At 51.7% G+C, this 11912-nt stretch overlaps 1 protein-coding gene across 1 annotated transcript; it reads right to left on the bottom strand.

Moving 5' to 3' along the window:
- Positions 1-2665: 2665 nt before the first annotated feature.
- Positions 2666-11083, bottom strand: SSTR3 (somatostatin receptor 3). Its single transcript, XM_009505900.2, has 2 exons — positions 10479-11083; positions 2666-7473 (listed from the first exon to the last, which is right to left on the bottom strand). The coding sequence occupies exon 2, from the start codon at positions 7416-7418 to the stop codon at positions 6213-6215; it is 1206 nt and encodes a 401-aa protein (XP_009504195.1). The 5' UTR covers positions 7419-7473; positions 10479-11083; the 3' UTR covers positions 2666-6212.
- Positions 11084-11912: the final 829 nt, after the last annotated feature.

Here is an 11912-nt window from a genome sequence, read left to right as displayed (position 1 = left end):
GAACTACCTTAACACCCTGGGGGGATTTGAAACAGAGAGGTTCCACCATCGCTTGGTAGCACTCTCCTGAGCCTGGTCCTAAAACGAGTCAACAGGGCAAGAGTCCCACGATGTTCTCTGGCCATTTGATCCAGCACGAGCGTGTTCAACACTCCATCTTCAAGGCATGGAGCACAGGTGTTGTTTGATACCCGTGCAGCAAAGCTCAATGCTTTTCACAGCAACAGATCTCTGCTGCAACTGCAGGATGCCTTGTGGTAGCTACAATGCCTCTGAGGGTCTAACAGAGGGCTCAGCATGGGTGTCCAGACCCACCACCCGCATGGTGAATATGTGGGATTTCCAAGAAGACAGTGATGTCGGACAGGGGGTCCTGATGAAAGTACCGACAACACCCCTTGTTCCTGCAGTCAGCACACCGCCGGGTGTGCAGGGGGTGCTGGGACCAGCCATTCGTGCAGCCTCCCTGCCGGGCACGATCCTGCCTCAAACCCGAGACATTTCCAGGTGGGAAAAGAACCCGTGGGTGACAAGGGGGCCCAGCTCGGCCGCAGAGCGGCTCGCTGCCGGTCCCACCGCCCCCCGCCCGCCCCGCTGCCCGGCTGCCGGTCCCGCCGGCCCCCCGCCCGCCCCCCCGCCCGGCTGCCGGTCCCGCCGCCCCCCGCCCGCCCCGCTGCCCGGCTGCCGGTCCCGCCGCCCGCCCGGCGGCTGCCGACTCCCCCCTGCAGGTCGCGCCGCGCAGCGCCCCGCACCGCCTGCTGCCCGCCCCTCTGCCTGCAAACGGCCGGCAGCCTGCTCGTCCTGCCGGCGGGTGGCACCTAGGGACCGGCGTGGGCTCACGTTCCTCCGCCCACTCTGCAAACTCCCGCCCGCAGCTTTGCAGCTGCTCCGGGTAAAGACCACCGAAACAAACAGCGATGGGCCGCAGTTTGTGAGCCGAGGCATATGTATTTCTTGCCCACCCGGCCCTGTTTGACGTGCTGCAGCCCAGGCGCGTGTCTTTAGCTGGTTGCCGTGACGTGCCGCGCGTGGCTCTGTGTGTGCTTGTGCATGACGCGGTAAGTGTGAGCTCGGAGTGAGCCGGCTGCGTTGTGCGTGGCGTTTGCATATTTTATGCTTGGGAAGGCAAAGAACACCAAGTTTTCATGAGCAAATATTTGCATATTTTCCACTCGTTTGAGCAGATAAAGCATTTTAATTCTCCGTTGAATCCTTAGGAGAGCCAGGAACATCTTCTTTCCAGGGGTGTTTCCCTTTCTTCTAGCTCCCTGTCTCTTTTATCTACTGGCTACCCTATTTCAACAACTCATTAACTGCTTCCTGCCCCCTCCCCACACCCCCTTGTTCCACGGTCCTGTACGACAGCTGAAGCAGAATGTGGCCTGAACAGTTTTGCTGTTGCCTGAGGTGAGCTGCTGTGTTTCCCTGCTGATGACAAATACAGCGGCTCCCTAACAACAGCTTCAAATGACATTAAGTGTGGGCTGTGTTAGTTACAGCCTGGAAACGCACCCTCGCCTCTCCACGCTGGAACCCCTCCCCAGTCGCCATTCACTGCCCTTCCAGTTTCTCTCCTGAAGACTGACTATAGAGCAAAAGGGTCACACTCAGAGGGTCCAAAGCTGCCCCAGGCCACTGCTGGGTTGGCAGAAACGTGCTTGGGTGTGCGTGTATGGCACGTCCCTGTGTGAGGAGGGTCGTTTGCAAGGTCCGGTTGTCATCTCCCAGTTTTAGCCCATGCCTAGGCTGTGTGTAGGAAGGTGTATGTGCTGTGTTCCTGCGCTCATGCTGAGGCCAAGAGGTATGTGGGTGTCTAGGTATGTGTGCGTATGTGTGGGTGGCCACATATGGTCTCATGCCTACATAGATATACTTGAATCAAAGCACCCAGAGGCATGAATATGTATATATATTTATACACATTCACACAGTCACCTGTACCCACACATACACGCATGCAATCACACAAATACTCATTTGTATGCATATATACACATCACATACATACGCCTCACTATATCCACTTCTGTGCACACTGATGTGCGCATATGAAGTCTCTGAGCAGCTGGCGGAATGGGCTCTCCATGTCTCTAACACCCTGTCTATGATCAAACATTTGCTGGGAAGAGGCATTGCACAGTGCTGCTGAAATCATTGCGGCCCTTTCTAGTCTTGCAGATCCCATCTGTACGTGATGAGAATAAAACCTTTTGTGCAGCACAGGGCTTGATAGAGCCCTTATCTCCATGTCTCTGCACCCAGAATAGAAAAATCCATTTCCACATCCGACTGGAACAAATTCCCCTGAACATGGCCAGAATTTCACTTAGCCACTGTGCACGGCCCCATGGCCTCTGCGTTGCCTGGAGTCAACTGCACCATCGTTAGGCGAGGGATAGGGATCACAAGGCCAGTCAGATTAATGTTATTACCACAGAAAAAGCTGGGGATTCACCAGGAGAGAGACAGAACTGAGGAGAGAGGCAGAGGTCAGGAGGTAGTGAGGTACTGCTCCTCATTCCAAACATCTGTTCCTATGAAAAACAGCCTTTTATTCAATGGTGATAGTTTGCAGAATTTTGTAGTGTTTGTTTTCTCCTCATGAATTTCAGACAAAAAATACCTTTTCTTTTCCCTCCCTCAGTCTTATTTTTGGTTCATCTCCTTCCCCCCCGCCCCCCCAATGTGTCACTGAAAGATAGGATGCAGTATAGAAGGGAGAAGAAAACACAAGAGAGAAAAATATGATGCTTGTGACACTTTTCTTTTAAACTCCTATTTATACTAAAGACCCCCAGTGTTTTGCAGCTCTCCCTGGAACACATTTTGTTTTCCCCAGCAGGGTCCCTTGCAGATCTTTCTTGCTAGTGGGCTCAGACTCCATGTATCAAAATGATGTTTCCTTGGCACACTTGTGTGGTGTTGGCATTGCAGTGTTTGGGCTCTTCAGAGATGTAGGTATTTTAAGAAGCCAAGCAGTTGGTGGAGTCTCTTAAGTGGTGACTTGCAGCAGATGGAGCTGCAAAGGCATGCAAAATGAAGTCTCAGCTCAATTCAACGTTGAAAGGGAGTGTCTCTGTTACGCATGTTGGCAGCCAGGGAACTCCCCCCATCTCCCCATGGCAGCTGAGCAGCCACTCCGTGGAGAAGGAAACCCTTCCTACATCTGCCCCCCACCCATCTGAGCTGCCTCCTGCAAGGTCCTCATGCACTGTCACATGCCTTTTTCAATGTCTGGCCATCAACCATGAACAGTGCTACATGTTCCCCAGCTGACACCATTTCTCCTCTGTCCTACAGTGATTGCCCTGCCAGTGGTGCCGAGCATTCACCTTGCCCTGCTCCTCACTGCAAGAGGAGCTACACAGACCCCTGTTTAAAGTGCTGTGTTGTCCTATCTGACCACTTGGTAGCCAGACCTTTTAATCTTCCTACTGTTTGTTGCCCTGTATAGAGGCAGGAGATTTGGCAGTGCATTCTGCTAGGATTTCTTGATTGTGCTTCATCCAATGGATGCTGTGGGAGCTCCCCAAGCAAAAAAAACACAACCCAAAAACCAAACAATTTTTTAGTCCAGCAGACTGTGTATCCCACATCCATGAATAATTTGGCTGCTTTTTTCACTGGGGCCCACAGTGTGAGCAGCTGATGCATGGATGGAAGGAGGAGGAGATGTGAAGAGGTAGCAGAGGATAGAAACTGGCTACCAAGCACTTTCTTTTCCCCATAAGTTGAGCCTGCATTCCTGGGTGTCTGACTGCCCACACTCAGGGGAGCAGTCACACTTTGTAAGAGGAGCTAAGCAATAGCTGTGTGGTATCGCTGGTAGCTCATCCCCCGAGACTGAGCCTACAGGCATGGACAGCTTGGCACCAGCGTCCCAGGATCAAAGAGGAAACAAGAGGATGGAGGATTCATAGAGACAATCTTTCTCTGTCAGGTAGGTGATGGCCATACCAGTGGCTGAGAGCACAGCTGAATGTCTTTTGCTTGGTCATGTTTTCAGTCCCTTGCCACCCTTCCTCTGCTCTTTGGCCTGGCTACGACGTGTCTCCTCACCTGACGTCCTGCAATGGTCCTCTCCCAAACCCTGGTGCCCTGCACTGCAGTTCCCCTGATGCCTGCCAGGCCTTCACTTCTTCTCACATCACCTCTGGGTGACGTTGTCATTTGCTTCCTCATAAAGTGGTTCTATTCCCGTCATCCTCAGCTGCTGTTCTGTTTCCCAGTCCAGGGCTTTTGACTTCTGTCCTAGCACACCTGACCACATGCCATCCCTTCATATCTCATGCCTTCTCTCAAGTGACCTGTGAGACACCTTTCCATCACTCAGCCAGCTCTTGTCACTGATGCTCCAGAGACTGCCTCCTCCAACACCTCCTGACCTGAGGGCGGTATGTCTCCTCCTGGTGGATCCCTCCTTCCCATTTCTCAAATATTATTTGTGGAGAAAGTTGCCCAGATATAACCAAGGACACTAATATGAGAGTCTTCTTGGTGGCTGTAGCTTAGCAACAGCATTCATGGAGAAGTTCAAGGTGTGGGGACAGATATTTAGCGAAGCCTGAAGGAATGAAGCTGAAGTGGAGAGAGAGACCTTTATCCCACCCACCCTCGTACATTGCTGCTCCTCTAGCCTGCACACTGAGACGGGCCCACCCACAACTTCCCTCCAACAACCAATGCACAGGAGCGAGCACTCATCCAACACGCACAGCAACACACATACTCTCACTCTCTTACCCAAGCATTCACATGTGCACACACAGTTCCATATATACTTGCATGCCTACACAACCGTATCTACACTTAAACATTCCACAGTTACATAAACACACTTCCTCGTCTGTGTATACATTTATACCCATGCATACACCCTTATGTACACTTGTATGCATTTATACACACCCCACTGCCACACACAAATTAGCACCAGTGCCCAACCCACACACATATCCCACCAGCCCTGGCTCCTCAATCTCTGATTCTGTTCAGCCATTCTCATACATGTACAGTCCAGTGATCAAATTTCTGCATACAACCACCTTTGTCCACATGCAGACACATCATTTCTTCTCCATCTTAAGCCATTTTCCATAAGATGAATCAGTTCCTAGTATTGCAACCATACTCCTGCAACCATAGCTCTCACTGGAGATCCCCTGACCTCCCTCTGCTCCCTGTCCTAGTGCTGTACTGATACATGCCTCAATCTCCTGTACCAGCTAAACGTTACTCCATATAGAGATCAACTCAGCTCAAAGACATTGTGTATTCTCAGGAGAGCCAAATCTATAGCACGCCCCTCCCTTAAACACACAGAATTATTCTGTCCAGTTGGCCTTTTAAGTCCAAAGGCTTTTTGTTTATTTACAATAAGGCTTAGGGGGAAGAAAATGGAAAGGGCATTTCAGCTTGTAAGAAACCCTGTTTTCAACCCATGCCTTGCTGTCTTCTCTACCCTTGTTTCACCTTCCACCAAGGTGCAGAGGCACCAGGAAGAACCTGAAGGATGTGAGGTGGAAGAAAGAAATGCCCCATTTGCTCTCTCAGATAAATCTCATCAGCCTGCCCTTAGTCCATGAGAGCCCTGGAAAGAAAGAGGAGGCTTTGAGCAATCAGAGTGGCCTCCAGCCATGACCAGCATGAGTAGGAAAGTTGTGACCATTATTTCTTGTAGAGCTAATGAAGGGTCAGCCATTCATGCAACTGGCTGGTATGTCTTTACTGCAGATGTTTTCCCTTCCTGTGGTTTTTTTTTTTTTAGAGTAAACCAATTCTCATGTTTATAAGGAAGATAATCAAGGCACTGAGATGCCTATTTTTTGTATTTGGCATTTCAGGACTTCCTTGAGGTGCCACAGTCAGTTGCAGCTGATGCCCTTCACAGCTGGGTGATCTAAGGATGAATCATGCAATCTTGGGCTGGCTTTGCTCTCTCCATTCTGTCAGTACCCATCACCTCTTCAGCTCTCCCTGGATGCAGTCCTTCTTTTACCTGGTACCACACATACCTCAGGTGTCCCTTCCAAAGCCAAGAACAATGCCTTGCGTTTCCCCCCAAGTTCATGGAGCCCTCTTCATCTTTAAGCAGTCTTGGACTTTAATATTCCTTTGTATCAATGTCTCCCGTTGCCTTTGAGGTCAAAAGACACAGAGGGTGAAGGGGATCCCATGTCCCAATGTCTCTTTCCCCTGCACCATCCCTTTCATCATAAATAACTGACATGCAACTTGTTGCTCTTTTCGCATCCCACAGGCTCCTCAGGGAGTGGCTTTTGCTCATAGCTTTCTCCTTCCCCACCGCTTAGAGGGTGCTCCTGCCCATCATTACCATTCTGGGTGATCTTGCTGACCTCTCCCTCTTCCCCTTCATCATCAGTCTTCTCTGGAGGGCATGCTGGCACCTCCTGGCTCTGGACCCGGCGGGACGGCCTGAGGATGGCCCTCCGGAAGCCCTGCTTGAAGCGGTAGGAGAGGAAGCCATAGATGATAGGATTGGCACAGCTGTTGGCATACGGCAGCACCACCACGAGGAAGTAGACACCAAAGAGGGACGGCTCCTCTGGCAGTGGGCAGACAACATTGATTATGTTGAGGACGTAGAAGGGGAGCCAGCAAAGGACGAAGACAGCCACAACAGCCACCACCATGCGGGTCACTCTGCGCTCTGAAAGCTTGTGCTTGGAGGACAGAGACCTCACCCGCCTGCCAGAGGAACGAACCTTCACAACGATAAGAAGGTAGCAGAGGCAAATCACCAGAAGTGGCCCAAAGAAACCCAGGGTGGCAGTGTAGACAATGAAGCCAGCTCTCCACACTGAGGCAGGCTCTGGCCACTGGATGTGGCACGTGCTCATCCCTAAAGGGACGTCTGAGAAGACGACCACGGGCAACACCACTACGGAAGACAGCACCCACACAGTTGCACTCACAGCCTTGGCCACCCGTGCTGTCCGCCATTTGGAGGACTTCCCTGGGTGGACCACGGCCAGGTAGCGATCAACACTCATCACCGTCAAGCAGAAGATGCTGGTGAACTGGTTGATGGCATCCACGGCCATCACAAGGCGGCACATGAAAGACCCAAATGGCCAGTAGGACAGGGCATTTTGTGCAGCCAGGAATGGCAGGCCCAGCATGAAAAGCTCATCAGCTAAGGCCAGGTTCAAGATGTAGACGTTGGTCACCGACTCGCTCACAGAGTGCCGCAGGACCACGTAAATGACCAGGGAATTCCCAGCCAGCCCCACCACGCAGACAATGAGGTAGACCAGGGGGATGAGGACACCACTGACAACCACACCAGGACTGGTGGTGGTGGAGCCGTTGGGGGTGGTGAAGCCTGCCCAGCTGCCAGAGGCATTCCCTTCCTCCAACACTGCCGGCGTGGGGAGGCTGAAAGCAGAAGTGTCCATAGCAGAGGCAGGGAAGAGAGCAGGGGGCAGCGTCCTTGCAGTATCAGTTAGCAATCTGGAGGTGAGAGGAGGAGAAAAAAGCCATTGATACTGGGGACATGACAGCTGAACAAGCCACAGATAAAATAACCACATGAACTGTGTTGGTATGAACAGTCATGGAGAATTGAAGTGAGTTTGTGGATGCTGGCAGACGCTGGAATATGTAGGACACTATTCTCCTCATCTAGTCCTGGAAGGCACAGTGAGCATGGTGGGAAAAATAGGGATGTAGCTCAATGTGGGCCAATGCATCCTCTCCCCTAGGTAAAGATCCTCTGGGGAAAGAACCATAGACTAGGACAGGGACAGGGAAATTTCTAATTTTCTGCTAATGGCACCAATACTGAGGGCATAGTCAGCAGGGGCCCGATTCTCATTTACGAGTGCCAGGTGCCTTACAAACGAAAGTGGGAAGAGCATCCAGTGACAAAGTGCCATTCCAGTTCTCGCTCCCCCATTCACTGAGCATCCTCCTGCTTGCTGAAGTGCTTTTTTTGGACTGGTCACATTATCAGGGGGTTGTTAGCCCCACCAGCAGAAACAAAAGTGCCTCTACTCTCAATCCAAGCTGAGAGGCTGAGCTCAGCGCCTGAGCTGATGGGTAGCTGGTTTGTGTTGTGCCAGTTTGAGAATAAAGAAAGAGCCAGATTATTCTGGGTACACCAAGAGGGATCAGTCCAGTTGTCTCTTGTCTCTTTCTCTCTTGTTTTCTCTCTCCTTCTGCACCCTGCAACACATTGCTAATGGGAGAGGCTCTGCCTGCCCCAGCTGTTTGCAGCACCAAAGCTGTGTCCCAGCCTTCCTATCTGAGGTGCCCAATTGCCCATCACATCAGGGTTTGGCATGGAAACAGCACTCAGCTCACTCAGAGAGAGCCTTGAACAAACAAGCTCTCCACTCACCACCGGCTCTTTACTGACACTGGGTGAGAAGCTGCAGGGAGAGAAGAGACAGGTAAGGGAAGGACGTGCCTTTTGTCTTTTGTCAGAGCTCCAGATATGTAAGATAAAGAGCCCAGCACATACTCCAGACCAGAGACACCCTGGCAAACCTTATGCAGGGGAGATTTGTGATGCTTTCAGGATCACTCCAGCAAAATTTTCTGGAGGTGTGCTCTGGCACAGTCATCCTCTTGATGAACTAGCTCCTTGGAAGGGTGGATGACTTGGTGGAAGAGAACAGGGGCCCTGAGGCTCATCCTTGTCCATCCCAACAAATCTCTTAGGTGTCTGAAGCTCATTTGTTATTGAAATGAAAGCTGGGGATCTCAAAGGAAAGGACTCCCAATATTAACTACTTTCAGTAGTCCGGAAACACTCCAGAGACTTTTCTCCCAGATGGGATTCTCTGTATCATCACAACTTTCTTCACAAATGTCAAATATTACAGATTTTATTCTTCTTTGTACATGTCATTCCAACTTCTGGAAACCTTAGGGGAGACCTGAGCTTAAGTTGGATTCCTTGGCTTTCAGATAGGCAAACCCGACAGACTCCACAGATGTATCAAATCTTAGGCTGAAAGAACCTCATCTGATAGGCCCCATAAAAACACAATTGGGCAATTATGTCTTAAGGCCATTTCTATAGTCTATTGCATGAATGTTTCCTCCTGAACTTAAATCAGTTTTTAAGGACTGGAATTGTTTAGTCTTTCTTTATTTGCAGGTACCTTGGGCTGTGACACACTGTCCTGATAGAAGTTTATCTCTTGGGGTTCCACAGTACTGGGTTGTCCCACAGACGAGTGGCTGCAATGAATGAACAGAATAGGAAGTGATTTGAAACTCTATTTCTAAGCTTGAGGATCGTTCCTCTGATAATTTTTTCCAGTGACACAGGTCACTTGTTGGAGGAAAGGGGAGGGCAGTGGCTGCTCCGGGGACAAAGATCCCTGCAAAGGGCAGCAGAGACCAGAACAGTATGTTCATAAAAAGATGATCCTCTAAAATGTGGGGACATAGTTAGGAATCCCTTTGGATGTTCCTTCTGCATGCAAAGGAATTTCCAAAAAAAGCATTTGGAGACAGAGCCCTACAAATATCAAGTATGGATACTGGGGACACTCATGCTGGGGCTGAAGAGTATTTGGGGAAATGTCTGGGGTCCAGACCTCAAAGCTGATTACTCAGGCTGTGGTTTAGCAATACAGTAAACTCAGCTTCAGGGCTCCAAAAGCCCTATAAAAAATGCTAAGGCATGCAACACAAAGCAGTGACTCGCTCTAAAGTCATTCTCCTGCTCAGACAGCTGCAGTGGAGAAATTTTGTCTCTAAGCAGGCATGGTCTGTCTGTGCTGTTCTAACTTTGTCAAGTACCATCTACCAGCTCAAATGCCTTATCACACATTCTGGCTAGTTTGACAGAACAACCACTGGACACCAGTGCCTCAGCTCGGTTGGATCCACTCTCTGGCTGTTTTGGCAGCACCCGCGTAGGTAGGAATTGATGAAACCTTGGCCTCAGACTGACAGTGTGTTGGCATCTGCTTGGGGTCTGTCCCTATGCAGATAGGACCTGTTGCAGGATGCTTGGGATTCTTTAACAGGTGCTGCCAGAATATACCTGATCCATAGGTCTGGAAAGCAGGAGGAAGGCATAGAGGTAAGAAGAGATGGTAAATTGGTGCTACTGCTTTCTTTAGGGAAAAAAACCTGTATATATATATATTTCTGCATTGAATGAGAGGAGGAAGTGGATGCTAAAAGCTGAGCCTAGACCTGGTTACAAAACAGGAATAGAAGCTGGGAGGGACCACACTGTCCAGTAACCTGCAGCCCCTCTTGCCACCTTCCCCTCCTGTCCACCTTGTTTCCCATGGCCCTGCTCCAGCGCAGGACTCCCCCTGCCTCACCTCGGGGCTGAGCTCTCCCATAGGCACCAGGCTGGGCTGGCAGAGTCGTGGGGTCGGGGAGGGGTCGGCAGGTTTCCTTCTCTGGGACTGCAGAGTTAACTTCTGCATAGACTCATGCCCGCGGGAGACATCTGGGAAGAGCGGGCAGAGCCGCCTGGTACTTACGTGTCGTTGGATGTACATTTTCCTCTGCTTCACTGGGAGAATCCGTGTCATGTTTTTTCCCCTTCCCCTTTCTTAATAGCAACTGAGCAAAGGGGTCCCAGGAGGGAGCGAGTCCCACCGTGCACTACCGGAGACGCAGGTCCTTCTTCCTGGACCTGCCCATCGCTCCCCTCCGTGACTGGCGTGGGACCGGGGCCCACTCCCGTGCCCGCTGGTGGCCGGGCTGGCGGGGCTGGCGTCCGACGGGGGATGCGCGGCCCCCGAGGCTGGCGCCGGCGGGCCCCTGCCCCGCGCTGCCTCCTGCGGGAGAGGGGGCTCGTCTGGCGGCGGCTCCGGGGGACGGATGCCGGCAGCCAATGGGCGCCACGCACGGAAACACCGGCTGGAGAAGGAGAAGGAGGGGATGGACGACAGGGCAGGAGAACGGAGAGGAGCGGGGCGGGGGAGAGACCGGGATGGAGAGAGGAAGGTGCAGGAGAGGGGCAAGGGGGGAGGGGGAGCGCAAAGGATGGGAGGGTGGAGGAATGGGGAGTGCGGTAAAAGGAGCTGCGGACAGTGGAGGGAAGAGGGAGAGAAAGAAGAGGGGGATGCAGAGAGCAGCTGTGTGGTGGGAGAGTGGAGTGGCGTGGCGGGGTGGGGCCGGGGGAGTTTTGGCAGTGCAAAGCGCCCTGTGAATGCCCGCGGGCACACGGGAGAGGGGCTCCCTGTTCCGAGGATCTTGCGGGCGGGGCCTTGTGCTGCTCAGAGCTGCAGGGACAAGGCAAAGCCTCCTGGCTGGCAAGATGCTCAGAAAGCGGGGTGGCTGCTGAGTGCACAAGACCTTTTTCCCTCCTGTTCTGCCCTACGAGCACCTCCAGCTGGATGGAGCTGAGGGCAGATGGCCAAATAGGGGAGTTCTCTGTCTCAGCATTCTCCCTGCCCTGGCTCCCTGCACAATCTCATGTCTTTTGTACCCTCTTTGGGAAAAAAAGCCCCAGTTCAACAGCCCCAAACTCTCCTACCAGACTTCATCTCTGCTGCAAAGAGTGGACCCAGAAGAAATGGGACAGGGCAATAAATTAAGGTCTTTTATGTGAGCAGTTCTCCCAAGGAAGGAAATTAGGATTTTCCCATCCCATTCCCTTAACAAGGTGCTTCCCTGTCCTGCAGCAAACATCAGTGACTCCTTGCACTGTGCAGTCACACAGCTCTTCGCACTTGGTACTGCTGTTATGAACATTTCTGCTCCTAAGGCCAATTCCAGCCTTAACAGTAGGGACTATCTTTGTGAGCAGAACATAACCAGGGTCTAAAACCTGGCCTTCCAAACCTGCTTGAACAATTTTATGTCCAGCCAGTGCTGCTCAAAGGTGAACAGGCAAAGGCAGTACAAGGCTTCAAAGTTGTCCGGATGCTTTAGCCTACGTCTTAGCCACAATGCTCTCTGGAGACACA

This window comes from Phalacrocorax carbo, chromosome 1 (genome assembly GCF_963921805.1).
Source record: "Phalacrocorax carbo chromosome 1, bPhaCar2.1, whole genome shotgun sequence".
NCBI lineage: Eukaryota > Metazoa > Chordata > Aves > Suliformes > Phalacrocoracidae > Phalacrocorax > Phalacrocorax carbo.
Note: the sequence above shows the minus strand (reverse complement) of the source record. Positions and strands in the feature narration are given on the sequence as shown.

What these genes read in the sequence shown, in the direction of transcription:
- SSTR3 (XM_009505900.2), bottom strand. Translation starts at nt 7,418, where the DNA reads ATGGACACTTCTGCTTTCAGCCTCCCCACGCCGGCAGTGTTGGAGGAA.